Genomic DNA, 17737 nt, shown 5'->3' on the forward strand with positions numbered 1-17737 from the left:
GTATAATACTAGAAAAAGCACAAATGCTAGGTCTCTACCTTTTGATATAGCTCTTCTGCATCTTTGTACACACTCTAGGGATGGGCTTACAAACTTTAATTCACAATGACTGCAGTACCACATTTTACACTAACATCAAATACACTGGAGTCACATTGTGACAAGAAGAGACTCATAAGTAGCATTCCTTTTTCAGAACCTAGAAAGAAAATAAACCAAGTTGCTACATAAAATTTGCTTCTAGAAAAAGTGCATAATCTCCAATGAACTGTGGATCTGACTCCCACCGGTATCCCTAAATAGTGTACAGCATACCTTTGAAATGTTTCGAGAAGGAAAGGAGAATAAATCCATGTATATACTACCTGAAAAATGTCTGGAAGTTTTCGAAGACGTGTTCCTTTAGAGAGCAACAGAGAGGGTGGTCCTTGTCCAGTTATATGGTAAATATACAGTTTGAACCAAACTGAACTGACTTCTGGTATTGCAGGTCCAATATGCTGAAGAAAGATTATTCAATGAATTAGAATTATTATATGCAACTATTATATGTAAAGGTATAATTTAAGAATTAACAGTTTTAAAGAAATATAAATCTAGTTTTTCAGCACAGGAGTTCAAATGTATTACTCTGCTACTAATGATATTCTAGGCACTTCATTCAGTATTGCAACACTTTACAGAAAGGTGAAAGTAAGATATTTGCTATGAATATAAATTCAAGAACAAAATATGTTATTGAGTCTGCTTGAACAGATAAATTGTTAATAAAGCAAACAAACTTAAGTTACTAAGTATTCACATTTTTCTTCACCAAATACACTTGGTTTTAGATTAATTTCAATACTACTATACATGCCAATAATTGGAGTCACTTTAAAGGGACATCTAACATGTATCCAGAACAAAGCTATTAAAAAGATATCACTAGGTATTGGGAGAAAAAAAACAGTATTCTTTCACCTGCGGTGTACAGCTGCTAATAGGTCGAATTTCATTGGTGAGTGGTGCCATGGAAACCAGCAGGGTATAATTTTTGTTGAGAACTCTGCTGCAGGTAGCTGGATCCAAGCCAAGCAAACTCTCACATCTTAAGAGGTCCAAAGGAAATCCTACGTTGAAAATGTAAGATTCCTAATTATCACTTGAAGGAACACACAACCCAAAATATGATTTCAGATTTTCCTTTCTCCCCTGCTGAATCACGAATACAATATTTTCCACAATTAAGTTTTAAATTATTGGGGTGAATTTTAATAAATCTGTATATAATCTTAGCAATTCCAGTCATACAGAGCTGTCTGGCACAGAACTATAGCTTGCTCTTCAACAACTAACTGATCCCAGGATATAAGAACAGAGATACTGATGAAGTTAAGTAAAATGTAGAAAAAAAAAAAAAAATCTAGCCCCAGTAGATGAACACATTCCCTTTCAGGACTTGAAAAAATGTTTCTTTGAAAGAATTCTAAATAAACAACGACTCCTTTATTATGGTCTTCAGAAGCACACAATCTGAAACCAATCTCTTCCTCAAGTTCAGCTTGTCTTGCCATCACTATGCTTTAATCTGTTGCTTTGGATGTTAAATCCAAGCCTTGGCAGCTAAATCTGTCATTCAACGGGCAAACCCAGTAATGCAGGCTCAAAGGATGATGAAAATGTAATGTTTTGGCTTCAAAATATTTTTAAACAAGTAGGATACAGATTGCTTTTTGAAACAGCAACTTTATCAGAAAGCTGAGTCCATGGCAGGTAAGTAAATAAACCTAGAAGGATTTCCTCAAAAGTGGTCACAGTACCGTTATTGGGTTGGTCAGGCTGTACAGCTTGTGCCCCTAGGTCTTTATTATGCCGCAAAAACAGTATTGTGTTTCTCAGTGTAAGCGCATGATCAAAGTACCGCTGTGCTTCCCCTTCACCTGTGCTTTGAACCTAAGCAAGAAACAAAACAAATGCATAAGAGTGGCAGGTTGTTTCCCAAGCATCAATTACACAAAAGGAAAGATTAACAAATTAGCATCTTAAAGCTTTGTAACTGAGTAAGAACCCTGCAGCTTGTACACAAATGTAATCTACAGCAAGTATTAAATGAAAAGCGAGTCTTGGCCACACTAGTCAAACAGACAAAAATACACAAAGACAACATCTACAAATCAGAACCATGATTCAGTCCTTAAGTAAAAGGATTTAAATGTCCAGTCATCCTGACTGCTATAAAAATGACATAGCAATTAACAGCAGTCCTCCTACATAACTCTACAGTTGACATAGAATTATCTTTAAAGGTGGATAGGTTAAACATTCCACCACATATTGGTCAAATCTTCCTAAAAAAGTGATGTGTGGACTTCCAGAAATATTAATACCTTCCTGAAAGGAAAGTGAAGAAGCCCTAACACAGGTGTGTGTACACACAGACTTGGGCAAATATAGTTCACAAACCCACTGCTCACCGGACTCACATTCATATACATGCATGCTGTGAACAAGAAACATTTTAACTGGCCCACTTAAGTTCGGTATAAGGTGCTTGCTCTCATCGTTGCATTGCTAAATAAGCAGTTTTACACAGTGAAAATACAGGGCAGGGGGGTTGGCCCTTTTAACACTTCAAGTGCTGAAAAAGCATGTGGTCAAACATGTAACAGATTACCTTTTCCAGCTCCACCAAAAAGCTGTCAAGACTCTCATCTGACAGTTTCCCAACTTCAAACATAGTGACTGCATGACTTTTCAAGTTCTGGAATAACAAAACTGTCTTAATTCTTTGAAAATGGAATTGGCAAGTGAAAGTTTTATTAAGCAAAAACGTTTCTTAACAACAAACAACACACAAGTTTTTTAAAGTAATTACAGATGTATTATATTGAAGTCAAAGTATTTTAAAGCTCTACATATTTATTCTTGGCATAATACATTGAATAATTTTGACATACTGGTGAAAGATTTCCCATCATTAAAAAGGCAGTGAGAGTAGAATCAAACAGGAAGGCAATACGCTTTGTGTGTCCACTACACAGATTCAGGCTGCTCACGCTGGCCGTTTCAGCTAATAAAGAAAAAAAAAAGATCACATTTGTTTTATTTTAAAATAAAATTTTCAAGTTTAACTATTAAAAAAAAAAATAGTTATTGCCATACTGAGTAGAACAGAATTCCTTATCACTACTAGTGATTGACTTAATTCTGAAGTTGCTATCTTTGCATCAATTGATATTCATAATACTGGTCAACCTCATCTTCAGAAAAAAAGCTATCTGGCTAAAGAATTTTAAACGAAGAAGTAGATACCACCTCCCCCACTATATATTCCAATATGAAAAAAGGATCTATATAATATGTGGTTTACTTGTTTCTAGACCCCTTTACAGCCTATGGTACTCTAGAAATATAAAAATAATTGATCCTAATGTATTAAAGGTTACTGTTAGTGCTGACCTGGATCATCTTGACTGTTGGTATCTGTATCTGTGGCTGATGACCCAGCTTCCTGTATAGGACTTCTGTTTTCCCCACTGTCCCATGAAAGCAGCATCTTTTGAGGGTCCAAAGTACTCCTATTAACATGAATTAAAATCCACAACTATCAGTCACTGTAGCACCAGAGAAGTATCTCTGCCTTCTAGTGCTAGTAGTCCATACACAGGCATACCTGACACATGCCTTTCAGTATTTCTAAGCCTTAAATCAAGTTTTTTGTCCCTCAGAGTCCTGCTTTATCTTCAGCAGAAAAGTTTATTTGGGGGTTTGAAAATACCAGATTTTGAAAAAGAAATCTGAAAAATCAAACCACCCATCGTCAAAGAAGAATCTAATGGGGAAAAACAACCTAATTCACTTTGTTCTCACAGTCTGAATTAGCATTATAGAAAACTCAGGCATAGCAGTCATTTTAAATGGCTTAATAGATAAACTAAAAGTGCCTGACAATTCTTAATTAACGAACTTGGCACTCCAACGTGGAGAACCCTTTGTTGACTGGTACTAACATCACTTCCTCAGGATGTGATATACATATACATACATGTGAGAGCGTCAGAACTGCAATGGTACCTGACATCAAGACAGTAAACTTTATGTACATAACACTGACAGCCATTCCAAGAGAAATTGTCCCTGCACTAACACAGTAACAGCTGTTATTTCTGGCCCCAGGAGTTTAAAGCAAATGTACACCTGTCTACTTCAAAAGTGAGCAACAAGGCATTTAAAAGTCAAAAATCCAGCACTAAGTAACACCAACAAAAGTAGAACACTGAATTTACAGGCTAAATTACCACCTCTTATTCTCAGATTAAAAAAGAGGATCAAGTATTCTTGTCATTATATACATTAGAAAGCCAAGTGATACTACTGTTGCAGAAGTTAAAGAAAGCAACCCTTCAATGAGAAAAATAAGTCTTGTAAAAGAATGAAGACACTTACTTCAGCCTGTTTACTGAAGGAACATTCTTCCATGATGGATGAAGGTTATCCAGGTTTATTACTTGACCTTTTTTATGAGCAAAGCCTAACCGACAATACATGGACACAGCATTCTGAAGAAACACACATACATATAATAAGCAATTGCTATATGAAACTAGGTTGTAAACCAATGAGCATTGCATATCAAGTTCAATAGATGCATTAAACACACATACCTTTACTAAAGATAAATCTATCTCTAGGACATTTGCAAGCTAAAAAAAAAAGAAAGAAGAATCAACAATAAAGTATTAACAATGCAGGGTAATTCACCCCTTGTGGGCTTCAGCACCTTCTTGTTAGTTTTATTTATCTTTAAACCCAGCCTGTACTAGTAGAAGCAATTTTGTCTTCACTGGAAGTGTGAAAAAAAGGGTGAAGTCTCATAATTGTCCCACTTGAAAGCATGCAAAAGAAATATAAGGTTATCTTCCACTGTGTAATTTCTAAGTTAATCATGTATATCAGAAGACACAGCAAAGAAGAAAACAAATCCTGGATATATTTAATGGGTATTTTTCAGATGCTTATTCACCAGGTTTTGAGAATAAGACGTTATGAAAACATATTTCTCATATTAAAAGTACAAATACTTAAGCCAAAGTTACATTCCTACTTTAAGCCAACACCCACTGCCAAAGAAAAAAAAAATTAGTTTTTTTTATTTCACACTAGCAAAACAGACTCTGTTCCAGTTCTAGCTCATATAAAATAGTCTACATTAGTCACTCATATAAATTCATTCCAATTAATGGAATTGTTTCACTGAATTGAAGGTATGTACACCTTCAAACCTGAACCACTATCAAAGTTACTTTCAAGATAAAAGAAACGGGTTGGATCTTAAGTCTGGCAATACCTCTAAATAAAATCACTCAATATCTATCTATATCTCTGCCTTAAGTATTTTCAGCAGTGTGCTTTGGGCCTTTTCAAGTATTCCTATCTCCCCAACACAGGGTAGTTTTACTTACCTCTGCCACATTAGTGTGTTCATCTATTGAAACAAATATCTTGTACAGGAGTGTTTCAAAGTAATCACCTTGCACTCTGTTCATCACAAAACCTTCAAGTGGTGGCACTAAAATGAAGAATTATTTGCAAAATTATAATTTGGTAACTTTATTAAACTGAAACTGAATAAAAATGGAAAAATAAATGTACACTTATTTAGTTTTCATGGTACCTGTAATTTTGAGGATTCCCCAATCACAAAGAACAAAAGCCTAAAGATAGTATACGTTCTCCCACTCCTTAAGTAATGGTTGTCAATGTGTTTTCTTATAAAAATTAAAGCCTTGCATCATAGCATTGCAGTCTCCAGATCATGCACTACAGGAAATTTCCAGTCATCCAGCCCCTAAAATGATTTTGTAATGTGGACGAAGATTAAATCATGGCTCTGATTGGAGTTGGACACAAAAATCCCACCACACCCACACACTTCAGAGGCAAGACTCCCAAAGCTATTATCTAAGCAGTAGGTCTCTTGTATTTAGAGGACTTTTACTTAACTGATCTCTACTACAGCAATGACAAATGCTTCTGCATGACCAGGTTCCAAACAATTTACGTCTTTGCAGATTATAATGAATTCAGAACCCCCCGAGACCTAGCATAGCATAATGAATCGTTCAAAGGGCAGCCATATGCTGTGCTAGTTTAAGATCCTACATAGTCCCCATACACAGCCCATGACTATAATTGAGGTGACAATAAAGGATGGAACTGGCATCTATAAAAAGTCGCACCTGCCTAGAAAATAGGAGTCAAAAACCCACGCCCTTTTGGTAAGGCAACTACATGTGTATCTGCTGTTCTTCCTTTTCATTACAGACTTACAGGAGGGTACTTACCAATTCATGTCATGACTCTTTAAAAGAATCTCATCTTACCTAAGTACATATACAAAATAACCTAAGAATTCAAGTTGAAATAAATACTATATACAATAAAAATAATGTTTTAATAGGGTTGAAAACATTTAGTCAGGTAAGCAAATTTAGGCACACAGACAAGCAGCTTCAAAGACAGAGAACTGCAGGATAACTGAAATGAAACCAAGAAAGCATGGGTATAATGCCATTAAATATTTACTCACCTGCTATACAGCTGTCATCAGATATTGGTACATCAAGGTAAATAAATCCTTTGTTATACAAACCTTTATAAATAAAAGCATATCATTTTAGAAAAAAAATATTTTTCAAAGTACTAATGATACAAAGTAGGCTTCCCCATCAGCCAATCAGAATTTAATTTTTTCCTTATAGCCTCTGCAGTAGAATATTACTTTGCAATGCAGGGATCAATAAACCACATCTAATATTAAACAGATGTCACCCTAAACCAGAGTTCTTTAGTCAGACACAATATAATTGGAGCTCTACAAGTACTTTCAGCACAGCACAGTGGAATGACCACAGATTGAAGCAGTTACATCTGACTGAGTGCATCTCTACCTAAATGTTAGTTTTCACCATCATCACTGTACTGTCAAGAAGGGTGGGAGGGTTTTTTAATCCTGAATTAGTTTTGGCAGCTGAGGATGCTGGCAACATTTTGGTTCTCCCCTAACTCAGGTTGGAACTTGCACACTTTGTAGCAAGGATACAAACTAAATCATATCAGTTGTGATGGTCCTTGCATGTCCTTCCCTCACATCTTCACAGAAAGACTTTTTATACAACTACAAAAATAAATTCTGGGACACTTCAGCACAAGGCATCAGTAAAGCTGCAGCAGATACAGATGGACACTGCATACAATACATACAATAATATGGTAGATTTTTAAATGACACTTTCCCCACACAAGATTGATTTGAATGCTAAGCATCTCAGTTTGAGTTCTGCAGAGTAAATAAGCCAGGGAGAAGTTTAAGGAAGGACAAAACATTTCAGCATGGTTATCTTTAGAGTCTAAAGTTTGTAACTGCTATACTCTAATAGTAAAGCATAAAGCTAAATTACACAGTATAAAATAAGCCCAATTTATTGTCAGTGGTTCCTTTGATGTTACCCAAGATCACTCCATCTACACCATATTTATTACAGCAGGGTGGAAGTGTACCAGCAACACTCAGGTGAAGTGTTACTAAACACCTGAAGTAGAGCTGTCAGGATGTTTCACACACACAGATCACCCAGCCCAGCTATAGCGTGCATGTATATCTATACTATATCTAGTAAAATTACTACTTAATCAGACTTTAAATAAAGTCAGATCTTAAATATAATGCCTGCATTAAACCAACAACTAACCTGAATTCATTCATGCTGACAGAACTGCTGTTCAGCAGTGGCAGTGACACATACACAGCTGTGCAAACTGGTGTGTATCAATGAACCAGCTTTAACGGGTCAGGATGACATTACAAGCCATCAACATGCTAAGGTTGCTTTTCACTGTCTCTCCTTCAGATTCAGCTCTTATAAATGACACATCCTTACGATACCTGAAGCGTATTGATGGCATTGAATTTTGGACTAAACAGTCCTCTTTCCCCATAAAATCCCATCCTACCCGCAGTCCAGTACATTAATCATCTGTACATTCTTTTTCTACCCACGAGTTAGGGTAGAAAGGTATATTAGATCCTTCTAGACCTACTAAACCTGAGCTGTAACCCTCTCCACAAGCAACACCAGGCCATGTATAGAGAAAGCTCAGAAAGCGTTTAAGGAATTCAAATTTCCTTAAGCACTACACTGTTTAAGATCCACTCCAGTGGGTGAATTTCACCTACTTCACTTTTTTTTTTAAACTGTTTTGTTCTGCTTCAGTAACAGGCAGTAGAATCCTGCCTCAACTTCTTAGGAAAACTACAGCACACAGGTTCAATTGCTTGTAGTAAACCAAGGGATTACAGGCAGACTTCTCAAGGAGAAGTCTGTCAGTGAATCTGTACTCCCTTGTCTAATATCATTTGTCTATATCCAATACTTGTTACACTGAAATGGGGAGACACATGCACACCATTTTTCAGTAATGGTTGCAGACCTCTGAGAAACAAGACAGCCTCTTAGATTTAAGCCCTATTTTTTACGGTGTTCAAACAGTACAAAAATCACACTCTCCCTTCTTCAAAAAGCAAGGAGTAAAGTGATACCACCCAGGATTACCAACTCTGACATTTTTAATTTTAGTTTCTCTTGTCCTCATCTACATCCCCCTCCCCCACAATCTGACACTTCCTAATGAAAGAATTAGTTGAATCAAATAATAACAGAGCAACAGCTGCTAATTGCTCACCATTAAACCATCTACAAGATCTAGACTGCAGTCTGTACAAGCTCTTGAGTATTTTCCTCCAACTCCTCCTATGCTTCAGCTGTCTACATCCCCTTTTAGTCCTAGTTTTCAGACACTACTCTCAGAATTTACTAAGCAAGATCTACAAAGAGAAAAGTTCATTAAAAACTTACTGTGAACTACATTGAAGTCTAACGAACCAGCAAGCTGAGGACCTGAATCAATCATCTTATCAATAGCAGACTTCTCTGATGTAGTACAAATCTAGGCAAAAGAAATCATGTCAGTCTTTTTGTAGAAATGAGTTTTCAGCCTCAAATCAGTCATAAGTAACATAAGAATACAGGAAGTAACCCATGTTCTTAATCAAAATATTTGTACTGAGGAATTCACTACAGTTCCTGTTAAAATTGTTTACTCTTGTCTCCACACAAAACTATGCATGCTCTAGGAACAGTACTCAACTGCACAGGTATTTGGCAAGTGAAGTCCACAGTATAATAGGTTTGCTCTTTAAAACTTCCAAACCAAGTGTTCAGTCACACAACTGGAACCATTCTAGAAAGAGATCCACTACAGTATCAAAGTAGCATGCTTCAGATTAACTACACTGGGTTCATGGGATGTCATTAAGTAGCCACTGGCTAAGATATTCCAAATAGTAGTCAAAAAAAGATTCCATCACTGCATTTAATATGTTCCAATCTAACCAAAATACTTACAGAAAAGGAATTAAATCCAGAACAATTGACTAGCTGACAGCAAAAAGAAACTATGAGAATGGAAGCAGAACGAGGATGAAACATTAAAGTCAGCTCACGAGTTTTCACGTGCAATGAAAAAAAATGAGACATGAGAAGCAGAAACAATGAAAATATATACCAAATAAAATCCACTACCATTCTAATTATACTGAAGGTGAATATTCAGTCAAAACTGAGCTGTCAAGGCTTAAATATGAAATTTAAGAAAACATATTCTGTTGCCTGTTCCCTACAAATCACATTATCATGCACATTAGTTAACACAGATTAGTTGACACAAAACCACCTCAGCACAGTACATAGTGCAGAAAGTTTGAAGGAGGAAAAGGGAAGAATATGTCAAAGAAAACAGGACAATTTCCATCAGTTCCAATCTCTATTTCCATAACAGAATTGTTATAAACCTGCAACATAATCTTTCTGTATTCTACACAAAAGGAAGTCCTTGTTTTCAGGGACTATCAGCATTCAACCAAAATTAGAGACACAATCCATACTAAAATACCTTTATGTCATCCTCAGTGATGTAGCCAGACTGCACAACCCACCACGCTTCTATAGCAATCTCCACAGGTTTCACAGGTAACAGATCATGAGCAGTTTTCCTTCTGAAAAATTTCTGCAGTGGTACAGTCCATTTGAGATAGTAATAAAGAGCACTTCACATGTGCAGACAGCCATTTACCTTTATATAAACCAATTTTTATAAACATCCATTTGCAAGTACATTATATTCATAGACTGTACACACAAAAATACTATTAGCCTTGTCATTTAGTAAAAGTTTCCCTCTTCTCTCAAATCACATGAAAACAGGAAGGAAAAAAATTACATCTGATATTGTTAAATCTTCCCATAAACCCATACTTTCATTGATATTGTACACGTTGCTAATTAAAACCCACACTATTCAAACACATCAGGATCAAGTCCAAATTTCAACTATTTATGACATTTTCTAATATGAACAGGTAAAAGAGCAAAGTATACAAATGGGGTTAAGTAAATTCAGTGATCTTACAAAAAAAAAAAACACAACATTTTAGAAACTTATTTTATTTACTTTAAAGGATGAAGTACCCCACATTCTCAATAAGCACAGTGTTAAAACATACAGTGAATGTCAGTCCAAGAAAGAAAAACTGGAGGATACAGTTTATTTATAGAACTAAATAGCTTTTCTTCCATTGTATAGCCATTACTTTTTGGTTCACTACCAGCTTCATATTTTGGTAAGCACACTTCTGGTTGAAGGAGCACTGTGAAGCTACTGCATGAGCATTTACAAGTTTCCAGAAGAAAGAAAGGAACGGTTGTCAACTCAAGGGCCTACTTCTATCAACGGTCATTGCAGTGTTTTCCACACATGCTGTTCGTGATACAGAAAAACATACATACTACAAAACTGTACACCTAGATGAAGGGCTGTCACAGACTAAATTCTGATCTCAACTGGGCCCATAAAAACATGGATGAGTTCTTCCAGAACCAGTATCTTTATAACATGTTTATATTGGCCAGGAGTTAACTGAAGCCATAGAATAAATATAGGTCTGAAAATATAAAATTTTAAAAACCAACAACCTAAAACATAGCACTGATTATATTTTTCTTTAGTATACTTCGATTTTAAATTAAAAAGCTCTTTATTAACTTCATGAAACAGAATATTATTAGCAGTACACTGTCACACTCAATTGGTCACACTATTAAACTAACCAGGCCCATGAAATTATTCCCTTCTTCATTTCCTACAAAATAATATGGGAGGGAGGGAAGGGTTAAAGAAAAAGAAGGGAAATTAAAGACAAACTTACTTTTGAAGACCTACATTGGTTCATTAGATCTATATACTGATTTCTTCCTATACCAAGAAGTCTTAGACCTGAAAAATAAGTAAGATTTTGCTTCTCTTAAAACAGATTTAAGCTGAAGATACATAAAACATTCTTCAAAGAATTAGATCTACTTCTATAATATTTAATTACTCTTTCTTCCCCAAATAAAAGTTATAGGAGCTAAATTCAGTTCTAAGTGAATTTGACAGAGAAACACGTGCATCTAAAACCTGAATCCATCCCTGTTCATTTACTCTGTACAAGTGAAAAAAAAAAAAAACCCTTATCACTCAAGTCACAGGGTAGCAGGGAACAATTCAACCCTTCTCTCCTACACTCACATCAACAAGTAATAACTATGTTTTCAATCAACAGGACTAAAGTGGTACCCCATTTTGGTCAATAGTCCTTCTTCCCTCTAACCAAGCCCACACCACACACTGGATTAAAACTCTAAAGTAAGACTTAGAGCACAAAAGGCCACAAAAGCCTCTAAGGAAAATGATTAAGATACAGTTGAGTTAAACCGAAACAAAATTTAATTCTATAATCTCTAGCCTTCAACCATTAAGGAACTATGAACAGATACTAGAAAACTACTCATTAGTTTTAACCCATATTCTGTCTGGTTTAACTCCTTTAACTCTCCAGTTTGACACTAGCTTTTATGATAAAATGTTAGTAAAGATGTTTAACTTAATTATACCACAGTCACTGACCTGCAGCTGCTGCTAAAGTAACAGAGTTACTGGGGGGAGGGCGGGGAACAAGGCCAACAGTGAAACAAGAAGACTGGGAAGCCTTTTCTCTCTTTATACTCCTGAGTAACATCACATTTCCAACAGGCTACGTGGTGATGAGGAACAAAGTTTTTCCTTATCTGTTTTGCCAGTGTGAACATTACATAGAGGCAAATTAGTACAGTTAATTGACAATATCCTTTAAAAGAAGAAACCAAAAGCAACTGTTTTCAAAAGCTGCAGGCTACTCCTCACCTCACTCCACAGTATCCTTGAAGAAAGCTTTATAAATTCATACCAAAGGTGAGGAATGAAGTCTTTAGCTATAAATAACTTCTCAGTGGCAGGTCTGATTAACACCCTCGCTATGCCAACAGTTTACATTTTGCTTTATAAGACTTATGACTAGGCTACTGCTTTACTCTGTTCTCCTCTACCAGGTTCAATGCTTTTGCTTTCCTAACCTTCCCATCCCATACCCACAACAGTCTAATAGAAAGCAGGATAAAACATCTGCCACATCTAGGAGTGTCATAAAATACCAGATTCTTTTCTCTCTCTTTTCTGGTACATCATCCCTAATCCACACTGATGCTAATTCACAGGAACGTCAACAACCTTTCAGTGTCTCGCTAAAGCTTTCTTCCCAAAACATGCCAAAAAACACACTAGGAAAGGACAAGCAATTCAGCTTGCTGATGCACAACAGCCAGTAAGACTTTCCATCCAGAAGTCCAAGCAAACACAAATGCAGTACAAGCAAGGGCAGAAGCTGAACACGGTTTTGCACATGCCTATCTGTACTCAATCTAGCCCAATTCCAGTGCTGACCATATGGACAGAACTTGCTCTACACCTTCATTCACATGCTTATGTTTAAGCAAACACCCCCAAATCCGTTTTCAGAAGGTCCTTATTTCCAACTCACTGGAAGCAGTAATGCAACCAAATAATACTTACAGTCAGCAGCAGTGAAGTTGGGTAATGAATCATAGCTTTTTTCACTGTTCATTATATCCTTAAAAAGACCAGAAAACTTAGTTCAAAAAGAAAGTCATAATTTCAGAGAAGCAGTTCCAAAACTCTACCTGACTTTAAGAACAAAATGAAATTAAAACAAATCTATTGAAGTCAGTTACCTTACCAAACCTGCCAATTACTTGATTAATTTTTTATGTATTTAACTTATTGTGTAATGCTTAGACTTCTACTTAATGTAAGCTTTACAAAGAAAAACACTGATTGAAAGAATAAACAAAATCCTGTACTCACCTTCTCAAAAAAACCAGCACATGGAAACCATAACAACAGAATAAGATAACTGATTTATTATGTCTGCAATCACTATACACAAAATAAAAAAAGCACTTCTGATACCAAATTTTAAAAAATGGTTGCCAGAATGCTGACAGAAAACAGAATCATCTTTGTTCTCAATAAAGGATCTGCTTCAAGCTTTTGAAAAAGCTAATATGATTGTGTCCTTTTTGAAAAAGATAAAAAAGAAAATAACCATTCAAATGTGCTGTTTTTTAAAAATAGTAATTCTCTTTGTTTTATTAATCTAACAGAATAAGTACTTCTTTTACAGTTTGAAGAGAAGAGTCACAAATCTCAAACATGAAAAGCCTGGCCTCTAAGTGAGTCCCATCCCAGCTCCACATGACAAAGTCCATCTCTTGAAAGGCTAATGGGGACAGAAGGGAAAAAAACTGCAGGTACAAGTAGTTCTTCTCTAGAAACTTTGCTTACTTGTTAACAGACCCTACCCAAAAATCAAACAAACTGACACTGCCTCAGATGTAGTACAGGACCAGTACCAACATCTCTACGACAGAAAACAATATATTCTCACCATAGTTTTGTACTCACCTCCATTATGCCCGTGTAGTAGGAAAACGGTGTTACCCTCAGACCTTTTACCATGATGTCAGACAAATGATAAGGGTACAACATGAGATGATCTCGACTGTATTTTAACAGATCCTCATAATATTTACGCTCATCCTTCTTGACATGCTTAACTACAAGAGGAGGGGAAGAAAATTTACACTGTTTTATGATGTTAAATTTTTTTAAAAGTGTTTTAACAAAAGGATTAGAAACAGTATAACGGCAAATGACAGAAAACTAAAAGAGGAGTGGTGCAGGGCATGCAGCATCCAAGGATTTCTACACACAAGTACTTCTCAGAGCCTTTAAGGATGACATTAGAACAGAGCAGATTTATTTTACAGGTTACCAGGAAATGGCCCATTGGGACAAAACTCATGCAGGCTGTAGAAAATTATCTGCTAATTAGCGAAACTATTATCTACTTTGGGAAGATAAATGGATGCAGTCAATGCAAAATAAATTGGAAGTCTGCAAACAAGTCATAGCCAATAGCTAATGTGAGTCAGAGCCACTGTCTGCATCCCATCTAGCAACAGGCTTTATTTTACTAGTCAAATCCTCTCTTAACATCTCATAATTTTTTAAAAAAGGGCAGCATAGCTACAGCAGGAAGTTCCACCTATCAACTCAGTAACCTTTAAGTGTGGTTTCCTATAAAAGCTGCCAAAGGGACTCAAGTCAAGACTTTTCTTGATGTTTTATCATTCAGAAGTATTTATTTCCAGGGGAGGGACCTTTGAATGGGGCTAGTTCTTGCAGTTTTACAGTAAAGACAAGCTTTCACACAGTAGAAATGGGTAGCAATTAGAAGCTACTTAGATTCTTTACTCACCTAAGTTATTCCGGTATCGTAACTGATTGCGGATGCTGTAGAGTACAACCTGCCTTTCATATTCCCTCTGAGAGTTTCCAAGACCCTTTAAAACATAAAGGCCTTTTAGCCAACACGCACAAAACCCTTTTAGTTAAACCACTGCAGTGACTTATAAAGATATAAACATATAAACATATGCAGGAAGTTGTCATTACTGTGGGAGTCCCCCAGTTCAATACAGTGATAGTATCTTTAGTCTCTGTACAAGGTCAACTAACTTTAGCTAAGTAGGTCTCTCTACACGGGATACAAATTTAAGCAATAACCTTTAGGGGTTTTTTTCCTAGTACCACTCTGGTAATAAAAGGGAGCATCTAATTCTCAAATCAAAGGTTTAAAACCATCTTTTAGAAGACAGGAAGCAGCAAGCATTTTACCAAGCATTCAGAGTCTTGCAGCCTTGAAAAATTACCCCAAATCAGTGTAACATAAACCAAGCACGGTGAATGACATGTGAAGCTTCAACTGCTGCATTTAAGAACTTAAGAACTTAAAATGAAAAAAAAAAAAAAGAAGAAACAGCTCAAGTAAGGCAATCAAGTGATCCTAGGTCACAAGATTAAGGCATAAACACAGCACATTACTTGACTATCATGAAGGAAGATGAAAAGAAAACTTTGGTTAATGCTTTAAATGCCTTATTTCAGAAACTGTTCCCTCAAAATTCTTCATATTACTCTTCTACTCTGCAACCTCAACAAGCAATCTGTGTGGGGTTTTTCCTCCCCTCTCCTGGTTCCTTCATTGATGTTCATATCAAAAAAGATCCTTAGACAAAAAAGTACTTTACTGCATACGTGGGATAAACCAGTAGGTTGCAGGCATATTGCAGAATCAAGCATTAGAAATTAAACACCTGATATCACAGACAAGGTCCATAATTGATTAAATATCCAAGTATTTTCTTGAAGTACAAAAATATTAAGGACTATTCTAACACTAAAGTAAACAAAACAGTATTACAGAAGTTACATTAAAGTAAATAATGCATTAGATATTGGTATATTTTCTATCCTGATTCACATAGCCAACAGTATGTTGCTGAGCTGGGCAGGTAAAGAGAAATCATCACTCATGCCCCTCTTACAGTTTCTGAAATCTCAAAATTGAGGAATTCAATTACTCAGGGCCTGCAGCCACTACTCCTCCTCTTCACCCTTTCTGTGTGCAAGAGCAGGAATTGTTTAACAGCACGTGCTTTCAAGCAGCATGAGACTTTGGAGACGAGAGCCTTCTGTCAACTTGACACAATACCACCCCTCTGCTATCAGAGGCCCATTAAATCCAGCAAATCAAAATTTCATGAGGTTTTCTTTTCCTCGAGCCACTCACTACGACAGTTCCCTGACTACAGAAAGAGAGGGCTGCACCGGTCTCGGATGACACCTGTCCTGCTTCAGCTCACACTGCTCAGGCGTTGCGTGAGGGACACCTGCCTCGGCTGATCTGGCGCCTGCACAAGCCGAGAGAGGACCCCTGCATCTCCCTCTGCCCACAGAGACCCCAAACCACCCCCTCGCCGCCCTGTCCTCATAGAAGCCCCCCCCGAACACACGCGTATATCCCCTACTCCAAACAAACAGACCCCACACCACTCTCGCATCCCTCTCTCCCCACATACATACACACACACATTCCCCCCCAGAGACCGTGCGCCTCCCCTATGCCCCCTCCTCTTCCCATGCAGACCCCACGCCCTCCTCCCACCCCCCTCTCCCCCCAGAAAGCCCCACACCCGTCCCCACGCCCCCCCTCTCCCCACAGCCACACACCTTCCCCCCCGCCCGCACCCCGTGGCCAGGGCCGCCTGCCTTCCCCCGGGACAGGCGGGGCTGAGTCTCCGCGTCTCCCCGCACTCCGCCTGGCGCCCTCCCGCTCCCCGCTTCCCCGGGCCGAGAGCTCGGCAGCCCCGACGCAGCCCGGTCCCTGCTCGCCCACCCGCCGGCCGGCCGGCACCTGCTTGACGCTGGCCGGCAGCCGGCCCCAGGGGTAGTTGTGGCGGATGTGGAACTCCACGTCGATGTTCATGGCGAGCAGGCCCGGCCGCGCCGCAGGGCCCCGTCGCCGGGAGGCGCTCCAGCCCCGGGGCCGCCCCGCCCTCTGCCGCCGCCACCCCCCGCCCGCTCCCGCTTCCGCGTTACGCCCCCGGAAGCGCTTTGACGTCACTTCCGGCGGGCGGGGAGGGAGGAGCCGTCCCGCGGGGCAGGGCCGGGGCGGCGGCCGCGCCTGCGCGCTGCGGGCGGCCCCTTACGGCTGCGGGCGGCCCCTTACGGCTGCGGGCGGCGGCCTGGAGAGGCCCGCGGTGTGTCCCCGGCGCCCGCTGCTGTGCGGCGCGTTCTCGGGCGGCGGGGGAGCTCGGCGAGGTTATCTCGGTCGGTTTTAACGAGCTGCCCAGAGCCAGCGCGGTGGGTCACTGCAGCAGCAGCAGCGAGCGGCGGGAGCGTGGAGGCCTTACGGGCGCTGGACTTACACGCGAGCTTTGAGACGCAGGCGCGTGTGCCCTGCGAGGGTTATCCCTCAGCTCGGCCGCTTCCCCCATAGCCCACCGCAACCCTCCGCGGGCTGACTCCGACTGGGAACAGAGCCAAGCTTGACATACCTGCTTGGCTACTTTTAACGTTAGTTTCCTAGTGACTGCTCAAAGCAAGGGCAGGTACAGGAGCAGATTCAAGCGTTTCACAACAAGGAACGAGCAAGATCATTTCATTTAGCAGTGGCTCTGGGCTACGCCAGCAGAGCGTGACTGCAGTCTGTGGTCACTGCAAGCTTGCAGACCTGAATACCAACAGCAGCCCATTCTACTCATGCAAGGTCTTGAGCAAGTGGATTAATATCATCAAGGAAGCTGCTGCAAATAAAACAGCAGCAGGGGCCCCTCCTTCTCTTAGGATCTAGGTTCTT

At 38.9% G+C, this 17737-nt stretch overlaps 1 protein-coding gene across 3 annotated transcripts in view; it reads right to left on the reverse strand.

The window, feature by feature from the left end:
* The window catches only part of FAM91A1 (family with sequence similarity 91 member A1), a 45566-nt gene extending 28643 nt beyond the window's left edge, over positions 1–16923 (reverse strand). For all 3 annotated transcript variants that reach the window (XR_012633097.1, XM_074898469.1, XM_074898467.1), the window contains exons 1-17: positions 16793–16923; positions 14795–14879; positions 13939–14090; positions 13027–13084; positions 11306–11373; positions 9994–10107; positions 8898–8988; positions 6572–6634; positions 5445–5551; positions 4647–4685; positions 4429–4541; positions 3442–3560; positions 2940–3052; positions 2657–2743; positions 1803–1935; positions 964–1112; positions 366–500 (exon numbers count right to left, since the gene is read on the reverse strand). Coding sequence is in view for 2 of the 3 variants with exons in the window: in XM_074898469.1 (XP_074754570.1) it covers positions 366–500; positions 964–1112; positions 1803–1935; positions 2657–2743; positions 2940–3052; positions 3442–3560; positions 4429–4541; positions 4647–4685; positions 5445–5551; positions 6572–6634; positions 8898–8988; positions 9994–10107; positions 11306–11373; positions 13027–13084; positions 13939–14090; positions 14795–14879; positions 16793–16864 (1698 nt within the window). In the remaining variant the exon portion in view is untranslated. The remainder of the gene's footprint in view (positions 1–365; positions 501–963; positions 1113–1802; positions 1936–2656; positions 2744–2939; positions 3053–3441; positions 3561–4428; positions 4542–4646; positions 4686–5444; positions 5552–6571; positions 6635–8897; positions 8989–9993; positions 10108–11305; positions 11374–13026; positions 13085–13938; positions 14091–14794; positions 14880–16792) is intronic.
* Between the last annotated feature and the right edge of the window lie 814 nt (positions 16924–17737).

Source organism: Athene noctua, chromosome 2 (genome assembly GCF_965140245.1).
Source record: "Athene noctua chromosome 2, bAthNoc1.hap1.1, whole genome shotgun sequence".
In the NCBI taxonomy this organism is placed as follows: Eukaryota; Metazoa; Chordata; class Aves; order Strigiformes; family Strigidae; genus Athene; species Athene noctua.